At 39.2% G+C, this 18409-nt stretch overlaps 1 protein-coding gene across 1 annotated transcript in view; it reads left to right on the top strand.

The window, feature by feature from the left end:
• The window catches only part of PIEZO2 (piezo type mechanosensitive ion channel component 2), a 285437-nt gene that overhangs the window by 130455 nt on the left and 136573 nt on the right, over positions 1–18409 (top strand). Inside the window, exon 4 of the mRNA XM_054285125.1 lies at positions 4196–4238. Coding sequence (XP_054141100.1) covers positions 4196–4238 — 43 coding nt within the window. The remainder of the gene's footprint in view (positions 1–4195; positions 4239–18409) is intronic.

Below are 18409 nucleotides of genomic sequence, written 5' to 3'. Positions count from 1 at the left end.
CAAGAAACTCAGGTACCCCAACTAGTCTGGCTGGGCTGGACTCTGCAAACTTCTGCCCTGTTCTCTGTTGCTTGAGAAGCAGAGCTAAGAGAAGTGGCACTTGCAATGGAAATGTTTAGCAAAGTGTTTCTTTCCATTTCTGGAGTATTCTGTACCTCTGTTTTGTATCTCTTGAATATGTGAAAGGGTTTTTTCCTTTTTTTTTTTATTCTCCATGGTTTGAAGAATACTAGTAAGTGTCTCAGGCTTAAGATCAGTTTTGAAATTGATAGGAATGTTTTAATCACTACAAATTCAGCTGTTCTTCTGAAATTCTTTTCCTTCACAATGTTAGGATAAAGATCATTGAAGTTACTATTGCAAGAATATCTGCCTGTTTCTGAAGTATCATAACAGGTTTATATATGTCACACCTGCATGTTACTCATGAGCTAAGTGTGATGGGGTATGTCTGGTACCTTGCTCATTCCTTCAGAGAGTCTGAGTCACTCTCTGTGACACCCCACGGACAGAAAACTCAGAAAAAACCTTTTTTAACTTCGGATTGATGGAATTAAGAGATATTTTTTCCTATTCCAGTCTTTGGAGACCTCCATATAGTTCTGATTGTATACTTGAATTTTGACAGGCTCACCTAATGCTTACTGAAAATTGTCAAACATTGTCTTTTGGTTCAGTTAAGCCCCATTTTCCCTGTCTGGTCCTTATGTCAGATCACAATGAGGAAAGAATGCAAGAATTATTATTCTTCCTGTTAGAAAGCCTCAAGAACAGAGTCAGGCACAGGTATGTAGTTCTTAAAGTAGCCACTAACTCTGGAGAAATGAGAGAGCAGCAAGCTGTTGGTTATCACTGCACATAGTCCTGGGGACCACAGGATCCACAGGGACCTTCATGCACCTGTGCATGGGAATGGCAAAGGAGGTTTGAGTTTCAATTACAATGCATGTCAGACTTCTCCCTCAACAGCTACATATCTCTGCAGCAGTGGCAGATAGGGCATGATATAGCTCAAGGCGAATAGTTGTGCAACCTCCATAAAAGGATGAAAATCACTTACTCAGTATTCTTCCCCAGTATTGGTCACTTTTAACACCCAGCTAGAGAGGGTGCTAGGGCATCTTGTCTAGTCTGTGCTTTCATCCAAGGTTGGATCAGATGATCCTTGATGTCCTTTCTGACATGGTGTTCCATGATTCTGTGATCCTGTGAATATGTCATTGTGTGTTTTCCCTGTGCTCACCAGTGCACTTCAGCAGCAAGGCACCCACATATTTTGTAAAGGTGAACAACCTAGCAGTGGTGTGTGAGTCCTCTCATCCTTACTAAGTTCACAGTAAGCAGAGAGTTGTAACCAAGCCAAACTAAATATGACAACTGCCTTGTGAATGAAAGCCTACCTGTCAAAGAAGGCAACTTTTGACTTAAGGAAGATGTCCTGGATTTTATCTTATTGAATCTCCTATTCCTATACTCTCATTCCTATGCTAGGACTTCATTGAGTGCATATGTGAGCATGGTGTGCATGTTACTATTGCTCCTATTAAATGTGAGCAGAAATTCTGGAAGTGCATTATGCTTCATCTCTTTGAAGAATATTGAAGCTAGAGCTGTTAATGTGAAACAGAATTTTTGGAATAAATGAGGATGGTTGGGCACTCTGGAGAAAATATTTGGAAAAAAACTTAATTACATGGGTACCAGATTAAGGCATTCTTATAAACAGTTACGGTACTTTTGTTGTGGTGCTAAAAAAAAAGGAAAGGGAAGCCACCTTAACTTAGTAACTCAAGTGTAGTAGTTGATTGATTCTGAAAGTCAAGGGGTGAATATTTTCCCCTGTCGTAGCAGAGAGAAAGACTGAATTGAATAGCCAAATTTCTATTGATTTCCTTGGGAGCAGGATCAAGTCTTTAATTCTTGATTGACTCCGTTTTTTATTTTAATGAGAATTATGTGACTTAAACCCTGTTTTATGTTTTGGAAGCAACGGATAAGATTTAAATCAAATAGTAGGTTTCCTAGACTTTTAATAGTGCTATTCTTTTTAGTGCTTCTGCTACCTCAGGGTATTTACTTTTGGCTCTTAGTGTGGTGTAGAAGTTGATACTATTGTGAATGGAATTGGCAAGTCTTAAAACCCAATGTTTAGATCATAAACATTTTAAAATAAGACTCCATAAAAAAGATTTGTTTTTTTAATATGAAATGTTAGTTGTGTTCTTGGCAGGCTTTGCTTCAGAGGAGTCAGATGCATTTCAAAGAGTATTCTGGTGGCCAGCTGCAGCCAAAAGATTATTTCAAACCAATGGAGACACAATTCCCTTTCCTCTAAAGCTTTTTTCCTTTCCCTCTCTCTCCACCCTCTCTCTCCAGTAGGACTTTATCTATATATTACAAATGAGGTGTAGCCAATCATGGGGTGAACAATTCATACACATGTGAATACATATATATATATTCATATACATAACAGTGGAAGGCACAGAAACTCAGACTAAAGATGTCAGTACTGATCTTTGCTTTAGGAAGTGCTGTTGAGATTTCTTTTTTTCAACACTCTTCAAATCTTCAGAGTTGGCTACTCTTCCAGAGTCAGCAGGATTGCACAAAATATATGGAGAATTGCTTGTCTGCCCTGCCACCTGTGGAGTGGCACAGTTACCTTTTTAACAATGGCTTGATTCATAGGTGCTGTTTGAATCCAGTTACACTCCAAAGATGAGCAGAATACAATGGGTTTGGGGAATGCATTAATGGAGCAGGTCTTTATTTATCTCAATCATTTATGGTTCATTGTGCTAGACATTATTTTTGTTTTTCATGTTTATTGAAATAAATGTGTGAGAGTATTTCTTGTCCTGCTTTAGAGGTGTCTTTAGAGGACTTCTTTTCATAAATATTAACTCAGTGTGATGAGTGTAGTGTCTTATGTAGTTGCACAAGCAGAAGTTTTGCCCCACCTCAGGCAAATAGAGATGTCACAGTAGAAGATCTCGCTACTCATCAAACAATCAACATTGCTCAGTTATTCCAAAACAGAATTTAACTTTTTTTTTTTTTTCCCATATAGAGGTAGAGATTTCTGCACCTTGCTTTTGAAGTCTCTTTCTGCTTTGTGTTTTGCTGGATATGGGCCTGAAATCTCTGCTGCTTTGCACTGAATGGGGACAATTAAAAGTGCTGCTTAATGTCACTCACAGGGAATCTTTTTGTTCCTAATTTATATTTCCCTTTAGGTGATGGAATGCATTAGCAACACAAATTTTTATCACTTCTCTGATTTCGAGAATTCAATGAATGATTGAGATGAATCATTCAAAAAGAGCTATAGTTGCTTACATGGCATACAGTCCTGTTGCATTTCCCACAGCAGCACAAAAGGACAGAGAGCAAATTATGATGCAGTCCTCCTACACATTTACTGAGCAGACCTGCATTACTTGAAATATTTGCGCTCTTAGTAGCCTGTGTTGATAATGATCTCATAGTAGTTTAAAAAAAAAGACTGGCAAAAAGCTAAAAATCTACCAGGAGCTGAATACTAAAGGCCTAGTGCTTGAAGTGTGTGGGGGGGGTTATTTTGGAGAAACTCTAGGTAAAATTTGAAGTGCATTTAAGTGCATCAGAAATACTGAGGGCAATTCTTTGAATGAGTCTGCACATTTGAGTAGTTTGTGGGGCTGAGTCCTTGATAGTTTTGAGAAAGAGTCCTTTGCAGCTGTTGGTATGAAGGGTTAAACAATAAAGAAGGAATACATGTTCATGCTTTTGCTTAAAAATAAAAGGGCTGGATTTCAGAGGGAGCTGTAAAGCTTTCAGCAAGAATCAGACGAACACTACAGTAAAGGGAAAAGCTGAAATGTGAGGAGTGCATGATGTGAGATGCCAGCTCAGTGCTTCCAGATCACATTGCTCTAGCAGAGGAGACCACCCTTGGAATTTCAGTGAACTGTAGCTGCTCTGCAATGTCAGGTTGTGTAGGCTGATACCCCTCTCACTGTTTTGTCACCTGGTGGTAACCTCTGTCAACATTCTCCACTCTGGAGAAAACTTGTGTTATTTACAGGTACTTCTCTAGGGGTGGAAAAATCTCCTCAATATACAAATCCCAGCTGCACAAGGAAAGGAAAAGAGTGTCCATACAAAAAAGGTTCTTTACTGAGGGTGTTTGTTTTTTCTCCTCTTTGTGCAGGTTCGACATGGGAGAAAACATTACGGCAGATTGGTTTTGAAAGGTAAGCCATAAATTTATTTCCTTACTAGTGCAAAAAAGTAAGGAAGAAAAACTGCAGAGACAAATGTGCGCACTTATTTATTTTAGTTGATTGAATATATCAATGACCTCAAATTCAGAGTGTAAGTCATGCAGTGTCATGCACATATGTGTTCAGTTCTTCTGTTTGTGTCCTCTTCTCTTTCCTGAGTCAATCTGAAGCAATTTATTCATTATATGAACTTGGATGATCATGTGGTTTGCTGGTGGCTATACAGCATGCTGGTATTAAAAAAGAGACATACCTTTTGGCCACAAGTCTTACTTATGAATGAAAATATTGCTCTCACTCATATTTTTTTCCATGAGACTTCTAATCTCTGACATACGAGTTGACAAAAGTAAATGAAGTTGAAAGAGGAGCAAAGCTGGCAGAGACCTTTTCAGTGCCAGAGGAAAATTCAATATGCAGCATTCCTCAAATGCAAGAACTTCTTGCAGACAAGCTTAGCCACAAGGTCATCATACCAGAAACACAAGTCTGTCTTGTAAATTAAACAAGGCCAAGTCCAGTAAAGAATGATGTAAAGTAAAGAAGGATTCAGGTGCTCAGTGTCATCTTCATTCTTCTACAAATGGTAAGCAGAAGAATCTCCTCTCCTTGAAGTTCTGGATATTGTTGAAAATTAAACACTCAGTTGCTAAATTTGATGTCCTCAAAAGTTTTGGTTTTTTTTAACAGGCTGTTTTGTTTGGTTTTTTTTTCCCAAGTTACATCCACTTTGGTTCCTGATGAGCATTTCATTCAGCATGATACCACAGGACACTACAATAAACCTTTCATCACCCAATTTGTGAATTAGCATCTCTTGGTGCATCTGTTGGTGCTGCTTCTCTCCATCAAAAAAAAAAAGAATTATTTTGAGGAGTTCTAGAATGAATTGATACTCTGTGTCTGTGTTTTGAAAGAGAGAATGGATAAGGGTCAGCATCTTTTTAGCTGAGTTCATTAGAAGTTCTGTGGTTGTAATTTCCAACTTCTGAGATTTTCAAAACAAGAAGAAGAATTCATGGTAGCTGTGCCTATGCAAGGTATATACCACAAGAAAGGTGGAGAATTACTGGTAGACTAAATTACAGCAGAGAAGCCTTCCTGAGAGGAGGCAAGTATGTAGAAGGGATTTCTGTGCAGATGCCATTATTGCCACTCTAGTTTGAAAAGCAGAAAGGCTTTTGAACGGCACTTCTGCACCTTGAAAGATTGATTGTCACTCTGGGGTTACTTTATTTGAAGCAGCACATTAGTTAGCACAGATGAGGTGAAATTTGAATGTACTTTGCTTGCCATAGTCATAGAATCAAATGTGTTCTCTTATCAGCTTTTCCAGAGAACCAGAAAGGAGAAAAAAGAAAGGAAGATAAAGCCTTTCATACAGATACAACAATTAAGATTGGGGTTTTAAAAATAGTAATATCCATTATCCTACCTGCATTTTTAACACAATATTTTTTATGACAGGAATATATCATAGAATCATTGAATCATAGAATGGCTTGGGTTGGAAGGTACCTTAAAGGTCATCCAGTTTCTAGCCCCCTGCCATGGGTTGTTTAGAGCCCCATCCAGCCTGGCCTATAACACAAGGTGTGGGGCATCCACAACTTCTCAAATTAGTTGAGTAAAAGGTTAATGAGAAACATGTATGTGAAGTTCAGTGTTAAGTCCTTTATAGCAATATTTTCTTAATATCATATGTCACTGCTTAAGATCAGTACTTTTTGTATCTTGAAGAATAGCTTCCAAAGCAAACACATTCCTATATGTAGTACCTAGATGCTGGAATCACACTTAAATTGCAGTCACAGAAGCAGTAATCTCAGGTCTGCAAATCTCTTAAAGCAGAGAGCTTATACTGGGGATGTATTGCTACATCCTTTCCCTAATCTTACTCTCTTCAGTAGGAATCCCTTTTTGGCCACAAATAGAGACAGGTTAGTGGGCTATATCTATGTTAGCTCTGATCCAATACAGCTGTTCTTGTGTTTATTTATATAAACTCTAGGGAAAGAACCAGCAGAAGCATGTCTGTCTATTTAAAATTTTATTCTCTGCAAGCTTTTGACTTAGGCACACCTGAGTCAGCTTTGAAATATCAGTAGCATTTAAATGTGTTGTTTGAGCAAGAACATTCTCATTCAGGAGGGAGGAAGCAAGATTCTTAGATACACAAAAGGTGAAACATGAAGTAATGCCCTAAGGAGGAGTTATCTTTGCTTTAAACCCGGAAGATATTAATTGTTCTCAACAAACAGTTTTAGAGTGCATTGAGGAACAGGAGACATAGACAGTCAGTTTACATTGCAGAAAATTAATCCCATATAATTTACAGGTGATGTCATCACTGCTTTGTGGCTACATGGTGTTTATTCTGCAGTAGCAGAGTGTTTACATTACTGTTGTCTTCATATCCTGAAAAACAATGTGGCACCAAGAGATCTGACTGCGAGGCTTTTATGTAAGCATTACTTGTGAGCTGAGGATGCTGCTTTTCAATGCAAGGGAAATTAAAAATGCTGTAGCTCGAGTAAGGTAGCTTTATATCCAGGAAATGACTGGAGTTAAGAGCTTTCCAATTAAAAGGACTATATGTGGGTTTGATAGATATAAATTAAGGTCTTTATGTTATTGATTGTCTTTTGAGACATTACAAATAAGCTAATTGTAACATACTATGTTAGTCATCACCTTTGTCCAGCATGATCTAGACTGCAGTTCCTGACTGCAAGAAGAACACTAAAGAGCAATTTTGAGATTTAGGAAAAATATTGTATTGCATTGTGCTGTCCTATTAGAAACATGGTTTAAAAGGCTGAGCATGTGTGATGCAAGCTGTCACCTTAATGGTTTTTTAAAAAAAAGTCTTCAGTAAGCCAAAGCAAGTAGATGTATGGATAAGTAAGATGACTTTTTTGCAACTGTTAATGTGGGGATTATTGTCCATTATTGGTGCATGTCCATGACACCCACATGTGCATAAAAATGTCTGGAAAGCAGTCAACTCCCTTGTTCTTTGTTCCAAACATGACTAAAAACTTGGTTTAGAAAGCATTGTTCATCTCAATGACTTAAGACTTTTTGGTCATATTCAGGACCCAGTGAAAATCATAGGATCATGGAATCAGTAAGGTTGGCAAAGACCTCCTAGATATAGAGTCCATCCTTTAAGCAAACACAACCTTCTCAACTAAGTCATGGCATTAATTGCCACATCCAGATGTTTGTTGAACACTTCCAGGGATGGAAACTCCACTGCTTCCCTGGGCAGCTGTTCCAATTCATAACCACCCTTTCCGTGAAGAAATTCTTCCTGATGTCCAACTTGAACTTCCCCTGGCACAGCTTGAGGCCATTTCCTTGTGTCCTGTTGCTGGGAGGCTCACTTGAATTCCCAAGTGGAATAGTTATGAACAATTAACCACAACTGTGGTTGTTTCCTGGATGCTCTGGCAATTAAAGAGAGCTTAATGCACAAAGCCTGTTAAAATTCAAAAAGAAAGAAGATCAGTTCAGTCAGGGAGCTGGTCTTCTCCTGTAGTGCAGTCAGTAGTGTCTTTCCAGCTCATGGCTGGGGTGAGGCTTGCAGTGCAGAGCCTGCAAAGTGCCACCACCAGCCCTGGGGAAATGCTCCTGCGGAAATGTTACCACACTGTGGAAAGTTAAAACCAAAAGAAGACTTCTTTAAACACCTAAATTTCTTCAATTTGAGCTACCAGATGAAGTTTATGTCCTTGTCTCATAGATTCAAGTAGTGATTACAGGAATGTCTTCTGTTTTTACATATTTGTTGATCTATAAATTATCTAACAATTTTAAAACTTTAAATGAATTATGTTGGACACCTCTTAAAACTCATTTCCTGCAGGGTTTCCACACTTCCAGTATTCCTCTTACTATGCTTCTCTGGGTTATAGTTTGTAATGTGACTAGTAAGTTACTCAGCTACTAACAACACTTCTACTCCCTTTTTGCATTTGTTCCCATGGTGCTTCTCCTGTGCGTGTAATGCTTTACATTATGGTTCCACAAAGCAGACTTAAGGAAGATTTAATAACTGCTATTACATGTGAAGTAAATATCAAATGTTTTAGAAAATATATATTTGAAGAATAACAGATGTGTGGTTATTACACTTTTGGCAACCTTCAATAAGTATGTTTTTCATAGTAAATAGTTGTTTCAAGGATAGAGAAAGGAACTTTTGAGCACCAATTTCACAGTAAAGGAAATTATCTTTATAAAAATGAAAAGGTTTTCCATATCAAAGATACAAGTTTTATTTTGGACATAGCTTTAATCTGATTCTAAAATTGTTGTTATTTTCACGGTATGCAAAAACTTACTTAATTAGAAGTTGCATATATATATATATGCAAAATTAGGTTAATTCTACCCTGTGTAATGCTAATAAGAGCTCTCTGCACCATACTTAGTACAGCAGCAACATCTATGTAGAAAGTGCACCAGCAGCATCCCAGACTCTCTCTGAAGTGATGCTGAGGGTGATCAGCAGTGAAAGCTGCCTCTGTTCATAAAATTCTGTGTATTGAGTTGTGAGCTTGTTTTGCTTTTTGTAATCCTTTTACTGTTTCTGAAAAATGAAAGGGTAGTTGGAGATTGCTTGTTCTCACACTGAAAGGGTAAGCAGATAAGAGCAGGGAAGGGAATAAGACTCCCAAGGAAAAAGACCTGAAGATTTCTATATCAAAGCTAGACCTTGGATATGAAGATTGGGTCCTATTAAGATAGATTTCAGATCTCCTATGTACCTCAGTAACTCCTCCAACTGCTTTCCAAGCACAGGGTGATAAGGAGGACACTCTGCATTGTTTTTATTTGAGGCAAAGTAAATGCAGCAGCCCTGTTTGCCACAGGTGGGGAGACACAGCTAACCCAGGAGCAGATTAGCTGTCATCGTTGAGATGCATTTTTGTTCTTACACTGATCTCTGAGAGCAGAGGGATGTCTGCTTTTGCAGCTGCTCCACATACGCCCCTGCTCAGTCTAGCCAGAAACGCTGTGTATGTCTTTGCTACCCCTTGCAGAGACTGAGAACTCAATTTCCAAAACCACTCGTGACATGCGGTGAGCGCTGGAATCCAAATGCATAAGAGGCACTTCCCAAGCGCCTCCTTCCAGGTTTAGGCTGCTAATGATGAGTCTACTGTGTGAGCTGTTTTCTCTCTTTCCCCCTGCTTGCTTGGATATTTGATTGGTGCTTGGCCAGAGTTTCTCTGGGTGACAGGAATAAACAGAAAGGAGAGAATATCACTAGATTCTATAAACATTCAGTATGCACAGTTCTGGCTTGGAAATGAAAGCACCATATGGTTTTCCAAAGTGACATCCCCCTCTTCTCCCCACACTCTTTGGTGATTTAATGTAAAGAATAAATATATACTTGAAATATAAAGTCTTATCCTGATACCATGCTCCATTATTTCAAGACTTTCTCCACATACATCTGAATCCTTATAGTCCTTTCTTGGGCAAGGCTCCCATTGACATCATTTTGGGAGCATTGCCTCAGCCAGGGGCTGCATGAGGCTGTACAGTCTAATCCTTGAAAGGTTATTTTAATGGAAACAGTGCAGTTCGAATGCATTTCACAAATGTTGAATAATTTGAGAAGACAAGGAAAAAATTGATGCAGTAGTGCAATCAAAGGGATTTGGAAAACCCCTGCGAGGCACATCTTTCACCATTTTGGAAAAAAATAGCTGTATTAGTAAAGTTGTTTTGGTCTCCTGTCCCTCGAAGCACTTAAGCAAGTGCTTAATTTTTCAATGCCCAGGCATTTACTTTGACAGGGTTCTCTTCCACTCCATACCATCCTTGATGTGCTTCAAATCGGAGAGATTAGATTAATTAATGGCTTGCTTATACTTTCTATTCTTAAATATACAATGGCCATCACACTTTTGTAGGAGTTAATCAATGTGAATTTATTCTGCAGTTTTGAATATTCCATGGTTACATGTTCTATTTGAATAATATGGCAGATAAATGCAACATAAGGAGTTGAGAGCCAGAGCCAGTTCCACACATTCCCTCGGGAGGCTGTGAACAAAAGATCAGTTTATTGCTCGTAATACAAGTGTTGTCTTCTGGGTGATATCTCTATTTGATCATTTCTCTGCCCGGTAAAACATGTCACTGAGGGCCTCATCCTCAACCCCCAACTGCTTTTAGGGTTTTTAGGGTTGAGGTTCAGAGATCCCCAAAGGCTACAGCTCCAGCAACGCTGGTGATGCAGAAGGCATGACAAGAGGTGCTGCACCAACTCTGAGCCCTCCCCACCTTTCTCATCTGGGCCAGACATGGTACTGGCTACCTCAGCCTCAGCCCCAGGCTGCCAAACCTGAGTAATAGGTAGGGATCTGGAGGCAGAGGACTACATCAGAAAATCTTATTCATGTCCTTCCAGCCGTAACACTGCAGTTCTTTTCTCAGGGTGTGATGAACAGCACATGATTTGGCTTCCCACATGCATGCACTTGTGTCCAGGCAAAGGGCAGCACAGGGTGCTGAGTCCTGGGAAGACAGGGGGACTGAGGTTGCTTTAATTTAATTCTCAAAGCTTCTCTCTTTTTGTTACTTCGTGGTGGCCAGGGCTGTGGAATTTGTGCATGTGTGTGCTGAAGTATTTGTCTTGTTTATAGCGTAGGAAATGGGGAAGAAATGTGTTTTCAGTTTTATTTGATATATTCTGCATGCCTGAGGTTCTATCTTAAATTGAGTTTTCTTCGCTGGTCTGACAAAAAGCAAGACTTTGAAATAAAAGTCTGAGTTACAGAGAAAGCCAAAATAAAAATTGAATTATATTTACAAAGAAAAAAAATGTTTAAGAAGATATGAGGAAAATTTAAGTAGCTTTTTTTTCACCACCAATGTGTCAACTGAAATCTTTCAGTCTATATTAAATAGTGAAATAGAAACAATTTAAACCTTGTTTTAAACCAGTCTAACTTACCTTGGATTTTATTCCAATGTTGACCTTTTTTTCCAGTGTTGTTGTGTGTAGTCAGTTCAGTGTGCTCCCTCTGATTCCCTCTTCAAACAATACTTTGTATCAGGCATGCTGTAGTAGCCCATGAAAAGATTCTGGGAATAGTTGAAAGCTGCATCCATCAAGGGGGATTTGGACTGGACATTAGGAAGCATTTCTTTACCAAGAGGGTGGTCAAACTCTGGAACAGGCTTCCTAGAGAGGAGTTGATGCCCCATGTTTGCAGTGACTGTGAGCCTGCCCGAGTCGTTTGGACAATGCCCTTAATTAACATGCTTTAAATTTTGGTGGTAGAGCAGTTGGATGAGATGATCATTGTAGCTCCCTTCCAATTCAAATCTCTCCTCTCCTCTCCTCTCCTCTCCTCTCCTCTCCTCTCCTCTCCCTCTCCCTCTCCCTCTCCCTCTCCCTCTCCCTCTCCCTCTCCCCTCGCTAGAAGAAAAGCTGATTTTTGACAGATGTCATTTTTGTACGTTTTGCAATATACTACCCTAGCTTTTGCATAATAAACACATTTCTTCCTAGCAACCATGTCACAGAATATTTTTTTAATATATTGCTAGTGATGGTTTTGTAGCCTTTGTGTAGCATACCTGTGAGACTGTAAAAAATAATTCACCAAGGGAGACTTTTTTAATAGAAGCTTTTTAGATGGTCACCACATGGCTAAAAACACTTAGACCAGTAATTGCTTCCTTACTTGTGGGATTTTCTCAAAGCTGTTCTTATTAAGAAAAGTGATAAAACTATCACAAAACAGGTAAACATTCACTAAAGTAACTTCATTTGTTTTGAGCAGTTTAAGAGATTTTTTTGGGTTTTAACCTCCAATCTTTATGTTTAAGTGGCTGTCTTAATGGTAATATAAACAATCTCTACCGAAAATAATTACAGTATTCATGGCTATTCTCTGGTGTACATCACTGTAATATGCCAAGAGAGAGGAGTTTCTCTGGGTTGATTGCAGCTACTTTGACATCTTGTTTTTAAACAACTTAGAAAGCAGCAATGTGAATTTTCTAAATGTCTGAACACACAGTCCTTCATTATATAAGCAACTCAGTAGATTTCAAAGATATGTCTCATGAGAGTAAACATTATGGAACCAAGGCAAAAATTCATTGTTAGTAGTATAAATAAATAAACTGGTTTTTAGGGGATATAGTCAATTCTGTACAATTTAGAGAATTCTAGACTCTCTAACTTAGACAGAATTCAAGCATTAAAAACCCAAGGTGCACATCACACTGGGTAGTCCAGAGGAAAATCATGTAAAAAAATGTAACAAATACAAGTATATCATGTAAAAAATACAAGCAAAGCACGTTCGTGTGATTACTGGGTTTTAATCCTCTGCCCAGACAGGCTGAAGTTCAAGAAGCCACTCACTTGTGGGAAGCTGGACAGTCCTGCTTCCTGTTCAGCCTCCTGTGCACCTCCTGTGCAGTGAGAGAGCTGGTGTACAAACATCCTGGAGGCAAATAAATCTCTTAATTGTGATAAATCTAAAATTCAGCTGTGTGTAGATGAGAAGATGAGAAGCACAGTAGTGTTACTACTAATTGCAAGATGATTTATGAATACGAAGGCTCCTCACTTTATTCCTTTACTCCTTTTCTTTTTTTAAATTTTTTTTATCTTGGAGAAGTCCATCAAACAAACCTGAGACTTTAAACTCATTTATTTATCAGCAAGGCTGAAGTTTCCTAACATAGACCATAGTGTTTCTCTAACAGTAGAGCAGAGGTGTGTTTAGAAACCAAGACAAATACTTTTATAAAACCACTTTCCAATGCTTCCAACACTGGGGATAGCTTTTGGGAAAAGGAATAATTTGATAGGCCAGGAAAAAAGAGCAATTAATATGGGTTTGTCACATCCTTCCAGTTTTAGAATTGCTCTCTGCTAGAACAATTTGGACCAAAACAGAAATTAAAGTTTTACACTGCCTGTAAGAAGGTGTTTGGTACTAGATACACTCTACTGAAGATACCAAAGATATGTACATTTCAGCATGTAATGTTGTTTAGTAAGAAACAAAAATTTTTTTTTTTGTTTTCCTTGTGACATTGGTTTCTTCTTTTGCACATATAAAGACACATTCCCTGAAGTATTTTTATTGTTTTTCTGCTGTTTTCTAACTTGAAGTAAAAACAAGTAAAGATTCGATGCCAAGAATAATCATGAATAGCTTCAAATTGGAATGATTTAAAATCATTGTTATTCTTCTCCTGACTTCAAACATTTAAGAGTGAAGTTGCTTCACATTTTATCTTCTCTTCATAGCTGTAAGGGCTGTAAATGGGTGTGTGTATCTTTGTAAGGAAATGTTGGTGACTGTCACAGTCACATGGCTACAGAGGGAGAACATTTAGAAGAATTTTGCATCCCCAGTAAAGCTTTTGAAACTATCAAAGTGATATTTGAGCTTTGCAGGACTCTTCTGCAACACTCATAGTGTAACTCCATCTCAGTCTAGAAGGTGAAGGGCTTTAAGCTACCTTTTCTCCAGCATGCCAGCCTGATTTCTGCACTGTGAGAGAGGATCAAGAGATGGTCAGAGATCTGATCCTGTACAATGCAGTCAGCCAAGCTGCCAGGGTAGGAGCAGCAGTGCAGATTTTATATTTCTTCCACATTGCTCTGCACACAGCAGCATATCTGTCATCTTCTGCATCTGGCATAACTCCTTCCCTTCCCTCCCACTGTCACTGCAGTGTCATAACATTTCTTTCCTTTTGATTCAGCATGTGAAAAACTACTTTGGTTACTTTTCATTTATTTACAGTCTTCCTGTGGCTTTAGTGTATGTGTGTGTTTGCCATCCGACTGCACCCCACTGCTATGTGGTGACATTGGCAAGTGATTGCACAACCAAAGATTAATTGCTGCAGCAGATGCCATTTTGAAAGAGCAATCAAATCAGCTATAACTCTTAAATTAAATACTCGTCAGTGAAGGGGATAAAGCACACAAATGCAAAAAATGAGGATAAAAAGTCATATAAAGATATAATGATAAAGCCTGATGTAATTAAAAGGTAAAAGAGTACATTTGTGGGTTCTGTCACAGTGGTTTTGCACATTCATTTCATAGTTTTCTTTTGGCTAACAAAGTGGGGGTTTTAAAGTAAAAATCTGATTTTTAAAAGTAAAATACCTATTAGTTGTGCATTAAGTGACACTCACTGTGGTACACTAGTTACAGCAACCCCACTGTGCACAAGTCCTAAAATGTATTTAAAGAGTGCCCAAATGCTCCTCTTTTTGAGAACTCTGGAGCTGTTCAGAGTGATTAGAAAACTTAGAGAAACAGCATCAAGTATATGAACAGCTTTTCTATGTGTCCAGAGAAAGTAGCTGAGTGAACAGAAAATTCTAGCAGACTTTATATTTCATGGGAAGATTAGTTTTAGATGTTCTGGGCAAATGGTGAGCTAATGTGAAATAGTAGTGTAAAGTGGTGAATAGCTAATCAGAAAAAAATAGAGGTTTCTTTAGTGAGGTTTCTTTCTTTCTTTCAGAAAATGACATTTGTGTTGAAAAACTAATCTAGCCCTGGAAGACAGCTCCACAGGATCAGGTTTTTCCCATTTTTTTGACATGAGTAAATGTTCTGTATTGACTCTTCCAAGCAGCTAGTAAATATTCATTACCATGTGCATATGATGAGAAAAGTGGAATGGAGGTGAACACCCCGAGTTCACTTGGGACTTTTGTGGTCTCTGCACACTGTCAGAACACAAAGGAATACATGCTGTTATTGTGGAACCTAGATGAATTACAGGAACTTACTGAGAAGCCAAGTTTTCCCTTCATGGGCTGCCATTCAGAGAGAAAAAGACATGTGGGAGGAAAGCATTGCAGGGCTCGATGCTCACATCTGCTCCAGTTCAGTGCTGCTAGAAATTGGATCAGTCGGCCCCCATATTTCATTTCCTTTGGTAATCTTGACCTATAATTTATAATTGGTATCAGCTGATCATCTGGCTCTCTCTTTCCATAACAAAATGAGTAAGCAAAGAACTTTATCCTTCTCTTTACTGTCTGAGAGATGATAAAACTTTGAAAGACAAAAATCTCTATTAAATTCTAATTAAGTCTCTGAAGCATCCTCTTAGTCAATCTTATTTTGTTATTTCTGTTATGCCTTGGTTTGTTTTTTTTTTTAAACTGCTGTAGGAATCCATGTGAGTCAAGACACAACTTTGTCAATCACAATATCATTATGACTTTTTTATGTGTTGTATTAGCTTTGTTCAAGGCTGAATTCCAGGTAAAGGTGCTTGGTGAGAAATAACACAAGTGCTGCTACATTCCTTTGCAAACTCATGCACATAGACCAGGCCTTCAACTGCAGATGCTGCCTCAGTCCTGTCTCTGCTCTAAGATTTCCTCTGGTAATGTTGGTCATCTGCAGAAGTACAGTTTCAACAGAACAAGTCAGGGAGGCTTTTTATGCCATTCTCATTCTTCAGTCACTGGGAATGGTACAGGCTTTAACATAGCAGCTTCAGTTTTGTGCACATTTTTGGTATATTGATGCCTCTTTCAGTTTCTTTGAGCAGAAGGAGGGTGATTCGTCTTGTTAGTGTGATCAGCCAGAGGTCTTAAACCAAATAAATAAATAGATTATTTTAAGGTAGAGCTCATTGTAGCCTGTGTCAGGAAGAGGGCAATAATTAAAATTAGCAGTTTCAGAAAAAAAGTAAGAGATGTGGTGCACTCAATATTTCCCCCTGTATGCAGTGTCAGTGCAGCCTCATTTTGAGCACTATGTGCAGTTGTCGGCCCCATATTTTAAGAAGGATGCTAAAGTCCTTTTTGGGAAGAGGGCAACAAAGCTGGTGGATGGGCTGGAAGGCATGTCCTGTGAGGAGTATCTGAGGACTTTGTCCTTGTCAGCCAGTCAGAGGCATCCTGAAAATTCATTTAATAAAATGCTTTAACTTTTGGTCAGCCCTAAAGTGGTCAGGAAGCTGGACTAGAAGATTGCTATAAGACCCCTTCAACTGAGCTATTTTGTTCTATTATTTTCTGATTTACTTGGAGACATAGATTTTCAAGAGAGAGAACTGTGGAAGGAGGTCAATCAATCTAGGAAATATTAGCAGTGCACAGCATGCCTCTTTTCATTCTGATACTTCTCTGCCAGCCTCTGCCACAGGGGTGTTATATTGGCTGCACATTTATGACAGGAGAATTCCCAAATCACATGATGGCAGCTTGTAATCTTTTTTATGTGACACTAGTGGTTAAACAAACAAAAGGGCTTAATAAGGTGCCCAGGTGAGCCTTAGATAAAACTAGGGAGACAAATAAGAGCTCATGAGTCTCAGGGACGTAAATCAAATAGGTAAATTTACTTTCTGCTAACTGCAGCATATGTGCAGTCAGCAGCACAATGAGATTAAAGGGAAATGAAGCCTGAAGTAGAACAGGATTATTTTTAATAATTTAACAAGAAAATTATTAATTTCTACCACGCTGAAAGCAAAAGCTAAAAACTGTGTGATTACTACTCTGCCATTTCTTACAGCATGCTACAGTAGTCTAGGTACTTTGCAAAAAGAAGAGTAACCTCATGTCACTACAGAGTAAGAGATGCTGACAAGTAAAGAAGTATGGAATAGAAGGAAGGAAATGATGACAGAGCAGTCTTTGCCTGAGGTTTCATCATTACTGTTAAATTGGGTACCCCAGATATGTCCTCACTGCTAACTGAAGGAGAAGAATTCTCTCTGCTCGGACAATTTCCGTGTAGAATCCTTGTGCCTCTGAAACCTGTCATTGTGTCCTGTTGGTCTGATGGTCTGGGCTGCCTCAGCACTGGCAAAAGGCCTTCTTAGAAGTTGTGTCCATTCAGGATGAATCTTATTTATCCAACTGTTTGTGTTCAGTTTTCAGGTTGCTCGTTTCCTACCACCTCTTGTGCTTATTTTCTTTTCAGCTAACTTTTCCCATGCCATTCAACCTAGGGATTCAAGGAAAAGGAACATCTGATAGAAGATATTTTATGGCCTGTGCTGTTTGAGCACTTGAGTTGTGAGACTGTTGTCAGTGTTGTTCTTGGCACAGCCCAGCCTCCTGCAGTACAGTGGTAGCTGGGAGCAGTGCACTGGTAAACCCACCAGCAGCACAATGTGAGCCAGTCTTTGTTTTAATCTGGAGAGCAATCAGCATCCAAAAAACTCTCTAGGATGCATGCTTAACAGTTTGGCTTTGTGTTTTATTTTGTTTTTGTTGGGTTTTGTTCATGAGTAAATCATGTGAGATCTCAAATAGTGACTGGCACATGAAACAGAAGGGAGTCTGTGGCTGGTGGAGCAGGAACACACTGAGTGCTGGGTCTGACCAGCCTGCTGCAGGGTGCTCACTCCTGGCACCCAGCCAGCCTGGAGCCCTTCACTTCAGCTCCTTTTTGCCCAGTTTGGATCTGAGCAATCCTGGTTTGTCCAATGCTAAGACAAGGTAAGAGCCTCCCACACTGGCAAAATGCTACCTCAGTTGTCTCCTGTACCTGAGAAAGGCCTTTTGAGCAGCCATTGAGCAGATGGCATCAAGCCATGAGCAATCCAGCCATTGAGCAGATGGCATCAAGCAGTGCAGGGGACTAGTCCTCTCCCCTCCCACATGGATGTGGGGTGTTTGCCACCCAGAGCTTTTGTTATAGGCTCCTTTTACAGAAAAACTAGAAGCAACATCTAATGGCATTGGGAGATTTAGTTTGCCACTGATTTCTACTCCACTTCTGTTTTGATTGACACTGTAGAAATCAACAAAGTGCACCAGTGGGATGAATCAGGATGTTTCATTTGGCCAGTTTTAATGGAATTCAGCAGAGGAGTGAGGAGAGATATTGTACATATGCCTCTGATGGCTGGAGCCTGCTTCCAGCAATGTCCATGTGCTCTTGCTTCTAAACCACTGGGATTTTCAGGCAGGTGGTGATGAGGAAGGTGAGATGTTGCTTTCTGTCCTGTCATGCTTGATGCTGTGAAGAGAAAGATGGGCATGTCCAGAGCAGGCAGGAGAGACTGGGAGCTGTTTCATATGGAGGAATTGAGGGTGAATGGTCCCATCCCAGCAAAGAGTCACTTGGATGATTTTAAATTAGGAATGCGTCT

Source organism: Melozone crissalis, unplaced genomic scaffold (genome assembly GCF_028551555.1).
Source record: "Melozone crissalis strain CALT ecotype California unplaced genomic scaffold, PUWL_Pcris_2 ptg000042l_1, whole genome shotgun sequence".
Classification (NCBI taxonomy): Eukaryota; Metazoa; Chordata; class Aves; order Passeriformes; family Passerellidae; genus Melozone; species Melozone crissalis.
The sequence above is the reverse complement of the archived record's forward strand: the minus strand, read 5'-3'. Positions and strand labels throughout refer to the sequence as shown.